The following is a 15,431-nucleotide window of genomic DNA, read 5'->3' as shown; positions in this document are numbered from 1 at the left end:
ATATATACATATAGTCATCCACATACAGTACTGTTTCACAGCTCATGAGTACGGCTAGACAGGCAACTGTCTCAAGCTAGGAGTGAAACTCGACTGCCCAAATAACAGTCAAAGCTTCTCACCATTGCGCTATACGGCTGCTGCTGTATGGGTAATGAATTTACGGTGTTTTGTAATAGCCTTGGTTCATTAGCATACTGTGTACAATCGTGAATCGAGTTGGCCTACAATTTTAAAAATGTCCGACAATTTTAAAGATGTCCAACAATTTTAAAGATGTCCAACAATTTTAAAGATGTCTGACAATTTAAAAAATGTCCAACAATTTTAAAGATGTCCAACAATTTGTAAGATGTCCGACAATTTCACCTGGGGTTGCTCGCTTATCTCAGAATTAAAAAAAATTCCTTATCTGACGGGAAACCACTCCCGGACTTAGGATTAATGGTATATCAGCTTTTGTTAAAAATTGTGAGAAATTCTGCAGAAATAAGCAGTTTGTCCGCCCACGATTTTGTTTGAACAATTCAGATTGCTTGTTATTTACTAACTGCCGAGGGTGTGTTTGGCACTAAATTTATTTTTTCAGATCACTAAATTCGACACAGACACTGGTTGAAGAGGATGTTCGAATTCTCACTCGAGGCTTGTAGCCTCAAATTACTTTGTCTCTTTGAGACATTTTAATGTGGGGCGAAATGTTATCATTTGCAAACACCAATGCCCTTACGTTGGATTAATTATTATATTATCACACGCTGTTGCTGTGCTCAGTGAATCGATTGACTTTCTTCTTTTCAAATTAATGTCTGTCAGAGACGAAATTAAGGTCTACAGTAGTTTCACCTGTCATTTGTCTGCCATTTGGGCAGTCATCTACAGTGGACTCCTCGAGGCTACCCGACTTGGAAGATATCACTCAACCTGTCCAGCAACTCCAGCATTCTTCGTCGGCAGAGTTTTGTACCCAGCTTTTATCAAAGATAAACTATTACCCCTTTGGGGTATTACCAGCCCATCACGGCAGATAGCTGAAGATGATGCATCTTTTACAACTTGGGTTTTTTTGCTTTAATAAAATTTACATTGAAGTTTAATGGGTGAGCCTGTTGTAATTCTGATTGTTTTTTTCATTCTGCCAGGGGTAAAACCTATGTGAGAAATTCCCACAAAATAGCCCAAATAGTTTTCAAAAGTTTAAGGTTGTTTTTTGTTTTTTTTTGTCTATTTTCAGCCCCAACCCCGTTTTTCTTTCTTTTTATTTACTATACTACACCATCATCAATGCTTTTCTCCATTTTTAATTTTTGTGATCTCCCTTTGTCTTGCAACTTAAATGCAGTACTGTCTACTTCCGCAATAACATTCATCAATGAATAAATAAAAAAAATTAAATAATGCCAAAGAAATTTTAATTAAACTCAAACGGAAATCGCCATGTTATAAAATATATATGGCGATAAATTGGTATACTCTGATTTTTACATTTTCTTTTAGATTATTTTATTTATTTATTTTTTTTTTTTCTTAGCTTACTATTTAATGAGGAAGTGAATTCGGCCTGTTTACCTATTCATTTTGTTATCACTCCACCTGCGCTGATAAGCTCCTCCCATTTATTTATTTTTTTCGGACATTCAACAACTTTACACGATGGCGTGTACACTTCTCCATGCAAGCCGGTCAGTCACATTTTCACTTAATTCTATCATTTCTTTTATTGTATAATAATCCATTAGTTTTACACACCATTTTAAGAGAGAACCTTTTTTTTTTTTTTTTTTTTTACCCTTCTGTAAAAAAGATTTTTAATTCTCCTTGTGTTCGATTTTAATTTTGCACTTAAAAAATTACTTTTTAAATTGTTATAAAATGAGGATTCTTTTTTTTGAAATGGTGTCAAAATTATGGATTTACAAAATGCAGCTGTTTTCTTTACAGCGTGAAGTAAATAAGTGTTTGTTTTTAAACTAAGTTTAAGCAACGTGGTAGAAGTTAAAATAGCGATACGAAATGCCTTTAACTTGGGCGCTTTTTTTTTCTCCACAAAATCTATACAACTTTCTTCGTGTGAGATTTCTTTAAATTAAATCTTTATTGCTCGCAGTTTTGATCTAGTATCATCGAGATCATTTCATTTTGGTTACTCCGAATACCCGCTTATTAGTTTAATAATTTAAAACTTCAATCATTCAATGGAAAATCGAAAACAAAAACGAGTTTTGTGGCATCTCGCAAAAAAAAAAAAAAAAATTAATTCAAAGTTTAAGAATTGTCTGAAATTTCGAAAGTACAATAAAGTTTCATACATTGTTTTGTTTTTCCTAAAATAAAATAAAGTATTTTAAAGATTACGTAATTTTTCCACGCTTCATTGGACAATTTATTTTCATTTCAGTCTAAAACAAAAGGTAGTTTGATCTATATGGATTTACAATTAAAATTTTCAATTTAATTGTAAAAAATAATAGTACTTTCGACTTTAAACGAAAAAAAAAAAACGGGTACTTGAAACCCTGTCTTTCCTAAATTTTATGTTTAGTTTGACAAAATGTTCGGTTCAAATTTCTATAGGATCACAAAAAATTACATTCACTGTAAAAAGTAAAAGATTTGAGAAATCTTCTCTTTCGCTAATTGTTAAAAATCAAATTAGCTACAGAAATCCAATTCATAATTCACTCTAAATAATTTATTGATCCGTGCTGAAATAATAACGTTATTTAAAAAGCCATTCTTAACATGGGGAGGGGAGGGTGTTTTGTACCTAATTGCCTTACAATTGAATAAAAAACAAAACTTTAATTAAACTTGGAAATACGATTTAAAAAATAGCGCGGATCAGTAAGAGCACCAAGTTAGGTGACTGAAATAGGATAAAAAAAACAAAACTTTTTTTTTCTTTGTTTTTTAAACAAAGATGATTTATTTACCCACCTGAATGGAGATATATATATATATATATATATATATATATATATATATATATATATATAATGTACTTGTCGGTAGTAGTATTTGTTTTCATCCATCCAAATTTCTCTCTATAAAAATTGAAAAGCTTTCTTTAGATAAAACTTTATCACTTTTGTGTGTGCCTGAGGTTTGTTACGTTAGAGAAGCATCTTTAATCCCGCTGTGAAAAAAAAAAAAAAAAAAAAAACTTTTTAAATTCAATTTTTTTAGCACAGGGTATTTCGTTAATCTATATTTTCATAATTTCTCTAACTTAAAAAAAATTATTTTTAATAAATGGTTAAATTTCTATAATAGTCACCAAATTGTTCACCGTGAACTCGAAACCATTTTTGGCGGACTTGTACTAAAGTGCTCATCCCCTTTAGATGCATGTTTTCCGATGATTAGCATAGATTACAGACTATTGACAGAAAAAATTTAAATAAATTTAATGAAGGGGGTTCACTTTCTCCTTATAACGTTGTACTTTATTGCTACCTGATTTCTTTACCGACGTGTCACGTGATTAAATTTTTTTTTTTCTTTTTTTTCTTCCAATTTTGTTTTCTCCTAATATGATGGATAATGTCACGATAATTGTCGGGGGGCATACTTATTGATCTGTGCTGAAATAATAACGTTATTATTTAAATTGGGAGGGGAGGGTGTTTTGTAACTATTCTATACTTTAATCTTACAATTGAATTAAAAAAAAAAAAAACTTTAATTAAACTTGGAAATACGATTTAAAAAATAGCGCGGATCAGTAAGTGCATTAGCACCAAAAAGTGAAAAACACCAATTTTTAGGGGGTGGCCACTCTCGAACAGGTCCGCCCAATTTTTTTTTCTTTAAATTTATTAACAAAAATATTAAGTTTCATTGTGCCCATGAAACGCTGAAATGAAAGTTCAACCCCTCCCCCATATAATCATGTTAAATTCATAATTTCTAGTTAAAAGACGGCAAACCCTTTTCTTTTTTTTTTTTTTTTTTTTTTTTAATTAGTTGACACTGAGTTACCAACTGTCTTAACTGGAAAATTATAAACGTCCCTGAACTTTATATTTTCTCACGGCTTTTCATTTCGGTCTTCCACGTGTACTTACTTCGTAGTTTTAATGTTATATTTTTATTGAATTATAATCCATGTTACCGCGTTGAAATAATATTTAAGTCGGGTAATCGTGAAGAAAGAGAGAGCCTGTTTCCTCGGTTTGACTATAGGTGGCGTTCGTTACTGTCTGTCCACCCCGTTACGGAAGCACAAAATGTATATAATGCCACCCTTGAAATAAAAATGTTTTGGTTATATTTTAATTTTAAACGTTTTTTTTTGTTGTTTTTTTTTTTTTTTTTGCAAACATATTTAAGTTTTATTTTTTTTTTTTTCAAACATGTTTACGTTTTTTTTGTTTTTGCAAACATATAAGTTTTATTTTTTTTTCAAACATTTACGTTTTGATGATTGTTTATTTTCAAACATTTACGTTTTTTTTTGTTTTTTTTTTGCAAGCATAAACTAAATGTTTTTGCTATATTTTTCTTTTAAACATATTTACAACCGTTTTTCCGCGAGTATTTTTTACGCTCTTATGATTAAAAAAAAAAAAAAAAAAAAAATCAACGTTTTTTTAAATCTTTTTTTATGGACCCCTCCCTTTTTTTTCTTACTTTTCTGCACTTATTTTACCTTTTCCGCGAGTAGTTATATATATATATATATATATATATATTTGAAAAAGGATATTGTAAAACCTGAATCTTACTTGAAACTACAATTTAAAAATAGCGCGGTACAATAAGTGCATAAGCAAACTTTTCAAAAAGAAAAATATTTCAAAAATATTTAGTTTATGCTTGCAAAAAAAAAAAAAAAAAAAAAAAAAAAACTTAAATGTTTGAAAAAAAAAAAACAAGCCACGTAAATGTTTGGAAAAATAAAACTTAAATATGTTTGCAAAAACAAAAAAAAAAAACGTAAATATGTTTGAGGAAAAAACCCCAAACTTTGCAAAAAGAAAAAAAAAAAACATGTTTAAAATTAAAATATAACAAAAACATTTATTTTTATTTCACGGGTGGCACATTTTGTGCTTCCGTAGCTGGGTGGACAGACAGTAACGCCACCTATAGTCAAACGGAGGAAACAGGCTCTGTCTTTCTTCACGATTACCAAGTTTTGTAAGTATTTTGCACTTTCACTTAATTTAATAAAAATATCGTAAAAATTGAATTTAATTCGAAAATACTATTTAAAAAGTAGAGCGGTAACATTGATGCATAAGCACCTAATTTAAAAAAAATTATTTTTAAAATATTAAAAGTAAAACTAGTCTTTACTTAAAAATGATTTCTTGGGTTTGTATTATCATACAGATTCGAAAAAGTTGTCAAATAAATGTTATCAAAGGAAAGATGAGTTACTTTTCTACCTAACTGGATAATTTTTAGTGTTTTTTATTTAATGTAACATGTTTATTCATCTCGAAAAACAGTGTTTACCGATGTATAGAAAAATTTAAAATGGCGCCGAACTCTCTGCTGAACACGGTAACTTTGGGGAAATGAGTTAAAAATATACAAAATACTGTTATGTCAACCTATGTCACATATATTGAGCGAGTTTCGGTGCTTCTACACTTTATCGCCGAAACTGGAGGCGCCATTTTATTTCGAGCACCTGTCGATTAGCATCAAAAGGAGAAATTAGTATTTTAAACTATGGCCGATGTTATGGATGCCTTTACCTTTTAAAACTATTAAAGCTAAGAAGACTAACGTCTATTTGATACTACATGAAACAAGCTTTTCAAATATTCAGTTAGAATGAGAAAATACACTACTAAAAGGTTACACAATAAAAAAAACGAGTTTATTAATCCAATGTATCAGATAATTCATCATGCATCAGTCAAAAAGTACAATGAAGACTCGTATTAACTGCTGCAACCATGAATTGCAGTTTTAAGCTGCTCACAACTTCTAATGACGTTGTAATGTCTGCAGTTTAAACGTTCTCTTGTCTTCATAACAATGGGATCACTCTTGTCCCAGAGTCTGTTAATACCAATAAATTGTCAAATTGGTTTGTCTTTCAAGACTTGTTTATCTGATACTGACATAGGAACTTATTTGCCTCAATGCCAGATTCTGTACAGTTGAGCAAACCAATGTTGCCATTTTCTGCAATTAACTCAGCACTGTGCGCTAAAACAACATGAGCACTTGGAGTGATATCAATCCATGGAATTGAACCAACATCGAAACATGTAGCGTGATAAAATTCTTTGAACTTGTCAATTTTCATTTTCCTATCTGAGTTAATGATTAAAATGACAGCCATGTGCAGTACCAGTTGATCAATCTTGGCTCTTAATTCACTATTGATTCTTTGGGTGAGCAGTTTTCGGTTGGATCTCGCTGAGGTTGTAGAATGTGGGCAATTGAAGTGAAGCAGAAAATTGGGCAGACATAAGTTACAAGCACTGAATGTAATGGTACTTCACATCACTGTACGGAGTTGCAAGTTTTTGTACTATTGGCCTCCGCTCCTTAAATTTCAACAGTTTATCATACGATGGAAGAACATCAGCTCCAGTATCTTTCAGGAGTAAACGAATGTCTGTGTAAATCTGTTTGGTTATTTTGTCACTTTCGTAGATGGCCGATGCAACCTCCAATGAAACGTGTCAGTCTGGGATGGACTCATTGCGTAGGATAGAGTATCCCGCTTTAGCAACCTTTGTTTTGAAGGTATTTATTCTTTAGACCGAAGGCAAACATTTTGGTGGGGGGGGGGTTCTGTGCTTGAGCAGTAGCTTTGGTCGAATCCATATAGTCGCTCAGTCGTCGGCGTTGTTGATTGTCAGTGACTTCCTTGAGAGGACACTTTGCCTTCGGTAGACAGATGTGGCGTTGGAGCACTACCTTCTCATCAAATAATCTGGATGAACTGAGCACTGAACGATTCTTGTTTTATTGTTGCTGAAAGTCTTTGAACACAACTTTGATGTCAGAAGTTTATCACTAGCTTGGAGGAGACCTGTTTCACAAATTCATCGAAGTCTGGCTCTTTGTCGAATCAAGATCTCTTGCAGTTCTTGAAAATCTCAATGAGAGCAATGTTTGTGCTGTCATTCATTATGATTGTGTATCGAAAATAAAATAAAATGTGAGATGTTGAAAAATTGAAAATAAGAAAAATGGAAATATTCAATTACTAGCATGGGTGCCTGGGTGTTTGGAGGTGTGTGTTGAGCAAAAAAAAAAAAAAAAGTGGTAGTAAGAAGGCAAGCTCGAACCCATACCATGGAAGAGGAAAAGAATGTGAAAAAAAGCGTGACGTCTTTCCTGTTACGACCACTGCCAAACCAGAAGTGATTAAGGCTAGACAATCAAAGAGGGGATGACTTTCAAAAACATTGGCGAAAAAAGTGACCCCCTCCCTGTAGAAAAGAGCCCAGTTGAGTGAAGAAATTGTTTTTAGCCAATTTTTTGGTATCTGTCATCTGAAGGGTCAAGCTTACAAACGATACTGATCTTGTGAAAATCCGTCGCCTCTGTCGAAAGTTTTAGGCAGACATGCAAATATACATAAATTTATATATTGGTAGCTCAAATTTTCGATCGAAACCGATTAATAAGTTTGCCCTCTCTCTGAATACCCTTTATGTAAAATTTCAAATGTTTAGACCAGAAATTGTCTGAGTAATTTGGTAGACCGCAGAGGTAAAATTTTAACTTTGACCCCTATTATGACCCCTTAACATTTGTTTTGGGCTCAAATAAAGTTAGGTTCCTTGTACATGGATCTAACTTGTGTCTAAAATTTCAAGTGTTTAGACCTAAAATTGGTGGAGTTTGGTAGATTTCTCAAAGGTCAAATCGTTGAACTTTGACCCCTTAACAGCCAAATTTCTGGCCGAAAACCGATTAGAAAGATTTTCCAAAATCTCACTACGCCGTATATCAAATTTTGAGTCTGTAGATTGAAAATTGACAGTTATTGTGTAGGGAAATGTACACACACACTTTCACTTTTATAGATATACTAGCATGGGTGCCCGGTGTTGCCCGGGTGTTTGGAGGTGTATGCTGAGCAAAAAAAAAAACAAAAAAAAAAAACGGTCAATTTTTTTAACTTTGACCCCCTATTATGACCCCTTTAACATTTGTTTTGGGCTCAAATCAAGTTAAGTTAGATCCATATCCAAGGAACCTATATCTAAAATTTCTAAGTATTTAGACCTAAAATTGTCAGGAGTTTGGTAGAATTCTCAAAGGTCAAATCGTCGAACTTTGACCCCTTAACAGTCAAATTTCTAGCCAAAAACCGATCGCATAGATTTTCCCAAATCTCAGTACACTGTATGACAAATTTTGAGTCTGTAGACTAAAAATCGACAGTTATTGCATAGGGAAATGTACACACACAGACTGACACACTTTTATAGATAATGGATAAATTTTTCTTTAAAAATCAAGAATTTTTTCTGGTTTATGGCCAATATTTAACTGAATATAGCTTTAAAAAAAGGTAAAAATTAGGATTTTTCAGAAAACAGTGCAGTTTCATGGTTTTCTGATGCCAGATTTGGATTCTGCACTCTAAAATACGTAGGAAAAATGGCCTGGATGATGAAATTTGAGTAAGAATGACAATTATCTGGATTTATGGTTTAAATGGTCATATCTATGGCACATAATTGGAGCCATCATTTCAGATGTGAGGTAGAAACTTTGCCACATAATTCATAAATCCTCCCAATCATTGCACTCCCTTTGTCTTTTGGACAGGGAATATCCCTTATGGCCTTTACTTTCAGGGTTAGGACATAACCTGCTCACTGGTTATCATGTGCCTCAGGAATGATGTAGATGTTTGTCACATCCCATGTTCACATCTCACCCAGTTCCTCCTTAAATACATCTTTAAATTTTATGATGCTTCCCGTATGCTGGCTGCTGACTTCATCCAGGTGAGATACTTTAGCAACCCTCTTGAACCCTCCTTTATATATACAAACTTTATTTCATATTTCTGTCCAGTTTTGGGGTTTATCATTTTCACCTGGTGCTTCCCTAATGGCTTCATTTCTGCCCCGTTCCACACAAGTCTTTGAGTGTTCAAGTATTTCTTCCTTCACATGCTTCTCGTTCAATATATTAACTGATGCTCCACTATCAAGCTGGAAAACAATTTATTTTCCTTTCACCATCATCTCTGCCTTTATAACCTCTGGTCATACAGAACTTTTTTTTTCTTTTGTTGTGACTATGTCTACATGTCCGTAGTTTGAACCACTACTATTGTCATCTTGTTTCGATTGCACAGATATTCTCTCACGGATCTGCATTTAATAGCAAAGTGGTTCTTCCCATTGCATTTAAAACCTGTCTTTCCAAATGCAGGACATAATTCTCTGCTCGGTTCATGACGCAATGTGCATACCCTACACTCCCTGTCACTTGGGGGTCAATGTTTTTTTTTTTTTTTTTTTTTTTTCTTAGTTTTACAATGAACTCTGTTCACTTCCTTGGCCCTCAGGATTTTGGACTGTAGCGTAGCATTTTATATCTATGCATTTTTGTAAATCTGTCTCATTTTTCGTAATTCCACTTGTGTACGAGGATTGTGTATTCCAAGAGTTATTTGATCTTGTAATATCGACGTAACTTTCACAAAAATTATGTACTTTTCAACAGTTTCTGATTCTCCCATTTTCCTTGTATGGAAGACGTAACGTTCATGTTTCATTTGTTTGCCCTATAGTGTATTTATCGAACACCTGAATTCTTTCATGGGGGTGTTCTTTCCAGTTCAGGAGTAAAAAAATTGAAATCCACCATACATTCAATCAACGCTTCATCTGCCAGCATGTGCAGCAACAGTGCTGTTTGATATTTTATTGGGTGCTTCCCCAGATATGTAATAAATGGCATAATTTTGCCATTTCATCATAAAAAGCCTCCAATTTACCAAATTCCCTTCCATAGAAAGTGATGGTGATCTTTTTCCTTGCAACAGGATCTTTTGTTTCTTCCATGCCGCCTTCAGCCATTTTTTTTTTTTTTTTTTTTTTTTTTCTTTTTACTCCGTATACACACTAACAAAATTAAATATTACTTATCTGCATTTGTCCTCTTAAAATCCATTCTCCATTACATCCTTCAAATTTTTTATTAATAACAATGTTTAGGATATTTCTCCTGTATATATAACTCAATTTTTAATTGGGTTTTCACATGTCATGATTTCGATCATATCTGAAAGTGATGGATCAATTTAGTAGAACGTTATAATTAAAGTGATCCCCAATGTAAAGTCATTAAAATACTTAAAAAAAAAAAATTTTTTAATTTGAAAATGAAGTCTAAGATCAGTGATGATTTTCAGGAAAAATTGAGAAATAGTGAAAAGGAAATAATTCGTAGAAAGCTCATTCAGGTCCACCAATTCTGTTAAAAAAGTAACCTTGAGTATTTATTTTAAATTCACTTTCATTTTAACATAATAAATGACACGCAAGTTTTCATATTTTTTTTTTTAACATCAATCTATAAAAGTGAAAATGTCTGTACATCTCCCTACCAAATAACTCTGTCAATTTTCCGTCTACAGACTCGAAATTTGACATATGGGGTATTGAGATTTGGGAAAATCTTTTTAATCAGTTTTTAGCCAGAAATTTCTTTAAGGGGTCAAAGTTCAACGATTGACCTTTCAAAACTCTACCAAACTCCTCTGCCAATTTTGGGTTTAAACACTTGAAATGGACATGGATCTAACTTTATAATTTGATTTGAGCCCAAAACAATAAATGCTAAGGGGTCATAATTGGTATCAAAGTTGAAAAAAATTGACCTCTGTGGTCTCTACCGAATTACTCAGCCAGTTGTTAGTATAAACATTTGAAATTTGACAAAGTGTATTCAGACATAGGGCAAGTGAATCAGTTTTTGCCCGAAAAGTTGGCTGCCAAGGAGTCAAATTTCAAGATTTGACCTTTGCGATCTCTAGCAAACTATAAAGCCAATTTTGGGTTTAAATATCTGAAATTTTACATAAAGGGTATTCAGACATGTAGCAAGCTTTTTAATCAGTTTTTGGGAAAATTTATGCTGGCAAAGTCAGTTGAAAGAGTTGACCTTTGCAAACTCTACCAAACTCCTCTGCCAATTTCGGGTCTAAACACTTTAAATTTTAAATGTAGGTTACTTGGACATGGTTCAACCATTTTAATTTGATTTGAGCACTTTTCTGGTAATTTTGGCAATAGATTTGATATAGATCTTCTATTTTAGGTCAAAAGTGAAATTCAGACCAACAAGCTTGTCGAAGAAGGGAGCTTCTTTGAGACGAGAGCCATTTTTATCAATTGGGGCCAAGTAAGCAGAGCATTTATGAAGCTTGGTTTTTGATGTATTAAAATTAACCACCTTTTTTCCCCATTGCACTAAGTGCTCAAGGTCAGGGGAGATAAACTCTGATCTTGGTCGCTGTTGGTCTTTGAAGTGTTGCTATATTGACAAAGGAACTATGCGATTTGGGAAATCATTGAAAATAGTTTGGCCGAGCGTTAATGCTTTTTCGAACCTCTGCCCATTGACGACTACTTATAAAAACCTATCAAAGAGAAAAGTTCAATGGTTGGAGACATTTCTAGATATTTCCTTGCTAGAAAATCTGTGTAATAGGGTAAAAATGGTAAAAGTGAATAAATAGATAAAATGACATTTTGACAACAGAAAATTGGGATTGTTTGAGAAGTGTGGACTAAGCACCCATCCCCCTAGTTTCAAATAGGACTACCCCCCTCCCCACAAAAAATTCCAAAACTTAAGAATCAATCACCCTAACCACCAAAAAAGGTTGCAAAGAAAAATTTGACAATAAAATACCAAACACAGACTACAAGCTTCAAATTTAAAAAAAATGATCCAAAAATGGCAAGAGGAATGGAATTAATGTGTAAACAATAAAGTACAAAATATTGAACCAATCATTGGAGAATGGCATACAAAAATAATTTTAACAGAAAAGCACTAAATCGATTATACATAGGCCGCACTCGTGTCTACTGGAAGGTGCCGAAATCCCATTGTGCATAGCATAAAAGTAGAAACTCAAACATATTACTAGAGTGTGTTGACTTTATTTGATATCGAAATTCTATCATGAGTCCAACTTTAAAGATCTCTTCAACAAAATAGAACCAACCAAAATAATAGACTTTTTAAAAGAAATAAATTTATTCAGCAAAATAAAACAAACTCCCAAAGTTGGTGCACACAACAGCACACCAAAATTCATAAATTCTGCATGACCTTAAATGACCACAGAAAGGTTGATAGGTCATTAAGTACAAATTAATAGACTTAAGCTGAATATTATGATTTTCAGCAAGTTAATTTTCTTTGTATCATTTTCTCTATTACAATTCAAGATTACTTTCTGCTATAAACTGTTTCATTATTTTTAATATTGGAGGATGAGTCTTCTTCCTGCTTTGATTGCTTGGAGTCTGAATAGAAAGCACCAGTCAAGAATCTGTTCTTGACAATCAGCTCTACAAGTTTGGGGTCAGGAACTAGACCAGTACCTGTCGGATTGAGATATACAGTCTGGGTATTATCTAGGAGGTCCACCCTTCCAGGCCTTGCCACTCGGCTTTCGGGTGGGGCAAATTTATTACTTGTTTATTTGGTATCATTGTGTTCTGCAAATAATAATGTTTTGGGGCATTTTTAACAAGAGTTAAAAAAAAAAAAAATAAAGACACATATACAAAAAATAAGTGTTACCAAAGGCAAGATAATTTACTTTTCTACCTACTGTATAAGAAGTATCAATCTATACATATTCCATTTGATTCCTTTACTTGTAACCCGTCCAGTAAAGAGTAACAGTTGATTTTAAAATTAAGAAACATCTTTTGTTGCTTAGCAACTCATGTTTTCTTGATTAAATCCCATGATAAATAACTTGACATCAGTAAAAGTTAAAACACTGATTACAATAAATATTATATCCTAAAATCACTTTATATATGCAATTTAGTTTATATAGTTTGACTAACAGGGGTGCCCGGCGTTGCTCGGGTGTTTGGAGGTGTATGCTGTGCAAAAAAACAAAAAAAAATGGTTAATTTTTTAAAACTTTGACCCCTATTATGACCCCTTAAAATTTATTGTTTCGGGCTCAAATCACTTTATTAAGTTAGATCCAGGTTCAAGGAACCTATATCTAAAATTTCAAGTGTCTAGACCCAAAATTGTCGGAGGAGTTTGGTAGAGTTCTTAAAGGTCAAATCGTTGAAATTTGACCCCTTAACAGCCAAATTTCTGGCTGACACCCGCCACATCGATTTTCCCAAATCTCAGTACCCGGTATTTCAAATTTCGAGTCTATAGACTAAAAATTGACAGTTATTGCGTAGGGAAATGTACACAGACAGACAGACAGACAGACACGTTCACTTTTATAGATATATAGATTAAAAATCAAATGTTACAACTATCAAGAAAAAAAAAAAAAAAAAAAAAAACTCTTATATTTTTTATTGTCCCTCTCATATATGGTCTTGGAAGTTTTTTGACCTTTAAAACCATAAGTCCTTCACTGAAAAATCATTTTGCTAGTAAGTCAATGAATCTCTCCTGCAATCACTGTATTAATTTGCTTTCAAGAATCTACATGTCCTAATATTATTTTACATATATATATTTCTACATCTATAAAATAATGAGTATTTAAAAAAAAAAAATTTTTGTGTGCAATTTGAAAATTTTGGGTAAATTTCAAACCAAATTTTACTTTTTTTTTTTATTTTTTTATTTTTTTTTTTTTAAATAAAATTCCTGTGTAGCTTATCAACACTTGATAAAATATTTTTGACTTGACCTATTTTAATCCCTTATCAAATTATTGAGAATTTGTGGAAGAGTGTACGATTTATGTTATGACCTCTATCACAATGAAAATGTCAACAAGCCTCATATAATAAACTTGGTGTTTTTTGCGTAGCAGAATAAATATAAGTTTACACAATCAAAACTTATTTACAAATTCTTTTTTTTGGGGGGGGGGTCACAATTGGATTAAAAATGAGTTTTATAAAATCTGAAGTAATCAAAATAGACTTTTGGACTTTTGTAATAACATCAAACAATTTGTCATTATTGTAAATAAAAACTGTCATCATTGGATATTTTTATGCAAATATGAGGTTTGATAATTGTGATTATGAATTAAAATTATAAAATTCTAATTGTGAGACAAGCTTAGGATGAAAAGGAATAACCTACAGCACCCTCCAAACGTTTACCTTTCACATGTATTTGCTGCATTATAAATATGAACATAGAAACTAAAGAAAATGAAATAATTATTCCCCACCCTCCCAAAAAATAAGGAAAGAGCATATGTATTACTGATTGTATTGCTAAGTATAAGTGGAGACTAATACACCATGGAAATAAAAAAATAAAAATAAAAAAATTATTTTGATTATCGTGTTCAATAACACCTTTCCCAAGATTCCAAACTTTAAACTTTTCCATTGACATTCTCAGATAATAGAATAAGTACACAGAAGATGTTGTCAATTTTGCTGCAAAGATAGGCTCCTACTAGCATCCTATATCTTTATAAAGCCACTATTCGCCCGTACATGGAGTATTGTTGCCACATCTGGACTGGTATACCAACCATTAGCCTGTCTGTTTTAGACAAGATGCAAAAAGAACTTCTAACCTAATAGATCTCACACTGGCTGCCATGCTCCAGCTCCTGTGCAGTGTTGCATCCTTGTACTTGTACCCCCTCAACATAAAGCAAAAATGTAAATGTGAACAAGCATCTTGTTACTCAACTCCCCATGTATGTTGCTTCCCATAAATCTGGCCCTTATCTCAGTAGCTCCTTGCACTTCATGGGCAATGTTTTGTTTGAGGAGAATACGTTTTAAAATTTTTTAAATATAAACAAAATTACAAATATATTTATTTCATAAATTAATAAAAATATTAAACTGTGCTAATGACAGCGAAATACTTTTTATATATACTAATATATATATGTCATTAGCACAGTTTAATATTTTTCTTTTTGTCAAGAAACTAGTATAATCAGATCCAAGTTATGACTGGATACAGTTGAGGGAATTTGAATTTCATTGGAATTATTTCACACTTGTAGTTCACAAGATGTAGGAAATGGTCTTACTATCAGCTGTTTATTTCTTCAACTAAGTTCGACTAAGCCTTCTCTGAAGTCTGATGTTGTATGTTCATGTCTGGCTCTTCATTCTCTATTTTGCACAGTGAGTAGGAAATCTCTTTATTGGATTGAATTCCTGACATGTACAGTCCATCTACCTTTTGATATGGTTGGACAATTATTAAATATTCCATGATTGTATTGAAGGATATTATTTCACCTTCTCTAAGTACAAGGTGACAAGCTATAG

The 15,431-nt window shown here is 32.5% G+C and overlaps 1 protein-coding gene and 1 long non-coding RNA gene across 3 annotated transcripts in view; one reads left to right on the top strand and one right to left on the bottom strand.

Annotated features, from left to right (window-relative positions):
• LOC145258279 (uncharacterized) overlaps window positions 1–15,431 on the bottom strand; it is a 104,069-nt gene that overhangs the window by 46,124 nt on the left and 42,514 nt on the right. The window lies entirely within an intron of this gene.
• The window catches only part of LOC145258277 (phosphoenolpyruvate carboxykinase, cytosolic [GTP]-like), an 88,814-nt gene continuing 74,914 nt past the window's right edge, over window positions 1,532–15,431 (top strand). Inside the window, exon 1 of one of the 2 annotated variants that reach the window (XM_080116280.1) lies at window positions 1,532–1,682. In XM_080116280.1, the coding sequence (XP_079972406.1) occupies window positions 1,654–1,682 (29 nt within the window). In that variant the 5' untranslated portion in view covers window positions 1,532–1,653. Of the gene's footprint in view, window positions 1,683–5,122; window positions 5,143–15,431 lie in introns of those variants that run through there. The other variant, XM_080116281.1, reaches the window with a different exon arrangement.

Source organism: Euprymna scolopes, chromosome 33 (assembly GCF_053919585.1).
Source record: "Euprymna scolopes isolate OS-2025 chromosome 33, ASM5391958v1, whole genome shotgun sequence".
Classification (NCBI taxonomy): Eukaryota; Metazoa; Mollusca; class Cephalopoda; order Sepiida; family Sepiolidae; genus Euprymna; species Euprymna scolopes.
The sequence above is the reverse complement of the archived record's forward strand: the minus strand, read 5'-3'. Positions and strand labels throughout refer to the sequence as shown.